Genomic DNA, 2,500 nt, shown 5'->3' on the forward strand with positions numbered 1-2,500 from the left:
AGGGGAGTTCTCCACAGTGCCCGAGGTGGATTTCTCTGTGGTGCTACTGGCCTATAACAGAGCTAGCCATGCGTTTCACTGTTTCACATTTTAACCTTTGCTAAGCTGGCGAAGCACTTTGGGCGTCATGCTCATTGTGTGAAATGCTATATGCCGGTTATGATTCCATAGTTACGTATCCTTGGTTGTGTGGCTGTGTGTGTATGTGTCTTTTAATTTCTGTGCGTGCGTGCGTGCATGTGTGCGTGCGTGCGTGCGTGCATTTGTGCGTCCATGTCTGTCTGTCTGTGTGTACAGCCATGTCTCTGAACACCACACCACACCACACTAATGATCTGCTCACAGGCTAAATGGAGTCTGCCTCTGCTGCTGTTGTTAACCGCTCCTCATATCATGCTTGGGCAGCCTCTTAAGCAGCCTCAATACTTTGTGTGCCTAGAGCTCCCTCTGGTGTCCATGTTTGGCTATAACCATAGATGTGTCTGAGAGAAACATGGGGCAGTCATCACTGGTAGACAGAATTACATTAAAGTTTAAGCAGATTATTACACACATGAGCTATTTTCAAAACCACGCGTAAACATCTCTTTGTGGGCACCAACCATCATATGTCACCCTTTTACATATTGAATTGCCAAATGTCAATGACCTTTACATCTGTCACCCTGTTCTACTTTGTACTTTTGTCGTCACTATATCACTAATTGTCATGTTGTCATCATTATTTATGTCACTAATTCACTGGTTTACCGTGACATTGTGCATTTACATCAAAGGTTAAATGTTTGCCCATTTGTGTGTGTTTGTTTGCAGTTCTCTCCGAGACAACAGACTCCACTGAGGAGGAGTGGCAATCCATCTCTGACCTGGCCACAGCCTGCAGAAGCATCCTGGAGGCCCTCTCCAGAGAAGGTGATGTTTGGAGAGAGAGAGAGAGAGAGAGAGAGAGAGAGAGAGAGAGAGAGAGAGAGAGAGAGAGAGAGAGAGAGAGAGGGGGGTTTTATTTTGACATAACAACAATACATAGCTATATACACATGGTTAGTTTCTTAATACATTTTGTATTTTTTTTTTATTATTTTAATCATTACTACTATTAACCTATATGTCTTTATTTCATGATGTTTTTCCTCACATAATTATGTACCTTGCTTTGGCAACAGTGATTTCCTCATTAATGCCAATAAAAGCACCATTTGATTTGATTTGATTTGATTTGATTTGATTTGATTTGTATGTGTGTGTGTGTGTGTGTGTGTGTGTGTGTGTGTGTGTGTGTGTGTGTGTGTGTGTGTGTGTGTGTGTGTGTATGCGCATGTGTGTGAGAGTGAGAGAGAGAGAGAGAGAGAGGGAGAGAGAGAGAGAGAGAGAGAGAGAGAGAGAGAGAGAGAGAGAGAGAGAGAGAGAGAGAGAGAGAGAGAGAGAGAGAGAGAGAATGAGAATGAGAAAGAGAGACAGGCTTGGGCAGTGACACTGTTTAGTTTGGGTGTGGTCGTGACTGTCTGAGTGTGACCATCACTGGGGGGCTGTGGGTGTGCTCTGGATACTGCACCCACAATGAGCTTGGCTCTTTGGTGTAGTGGTCAGAGTACATGCTTAGCACCCAGAGGACGGGGTTCTGGGTACAAAGTATCTGAGTACCTGTCCTCCCCTTCACTACGATGACAGGGAGGATGGAGAGAGTGGGTCATGATAGCAGAGATATTCTATAGAGATATGCCAACATAATAGGTTTCAATGGGCACCTAACGCGACCAGGTTCCGGTCTGCCTAAAGGGGCGTGTCACAATGCTCCTACAATGAATAGAACAGTCCTTAGGTCTGCCTAGGTCTGCCTAAAGGGGGCCATAATAGAACCAGGAAACAATGGGCCAATGGAACCTCTCCCTCTCTACTCTCTCAGATGATAGTGTTTATAGTCTTGTTATAATGGTATGACCATCACATTAGTATAGTGGTCTAGAGCAGGGAGGGGGGTTCGTGGAAAATGTTATAACAACACATATACTGTATGTAGTGTTGTCACATTGGGTTAGAGAGGACAAAAAAGGTTGGTAAATACTGATTACAAGCACACAATCGTATCACGGTCGCACACACAGGTTCAAAGCCAGACAAGGCTCTCTTCGCCTCCTCTACAGTTGCATCAGTGGCTGGGATGTTGCTTATAGTCTCTGGGTGCATAGAAAAAAACGCAGTGTTAATTCAACTCTTAGAGTACCAAATACACTCTAGAAGACGTTAAATCGACTCTCTAAGTGATGAATTAACACTGGAAAGTTTATTGTGTGTGATGATCACATTCGTGCAGTGGTCAGAGCTCAAATTATACCACGGAGGTGCAGCTTTTAGGCCTGTCAGGTCTCTCCTCTCCTCCCCTTGTCGACAGTGACGTCTGAGGAGAGAGGGGGTGGACAGTGACTGTGTTTAGAGACGGAGGATTAGTTTCAGGCCCATGGTGGAGGCAATGAGTAAAAAAAAGCAGCGGGGAATCAGATAT

The 2,500-nt window shown here is 44.7% G+C and overlaps 1 protein-coding gene across 10 annotated transcripts in view; it reads left to right on the forward strand.

Moving 5' to 3' along the window:
* The window catches only part of sipa1 (signal-induced proliferation-associated 1), a 75,992-nt gene that overhangs the window by 61,999 nt on the left and 11,493 nt on the right, over nucleotides 1–2,500 (forward strand). For all 10 annotated transcript variants that reach the window (XM_063203465.1, XM_063203470.1, XM_063203472.1 and 7 more), the window contains exon 14: nucleotides 814–912. In XM_063203465.1, the coding sequence (XP_063059535.1) occupies nucleotides 814–912 (99 nt within the window). The remainder of the gene's footprint in view (nucleotides 1–813; nucleotides 913–2,500) is intronic.

This window comes from Engraulis encrasicolus, chromosome 7, assembly GCF_034702125.1.
Source record: "Engraulis encrasicolus isolate BLACKSEA-1 chromosome 7, IST_EnEncr_1.0, whole genome shotgun sequence".
In the NCBI taxonomy this organism is placed as follows: domain Eukaryota; kingdom Metazoa; phylum Chordata; class Actinopteri; order Clupeiformes; family Engraulidae; genus Engraulis; species Engraulis encrasicolus.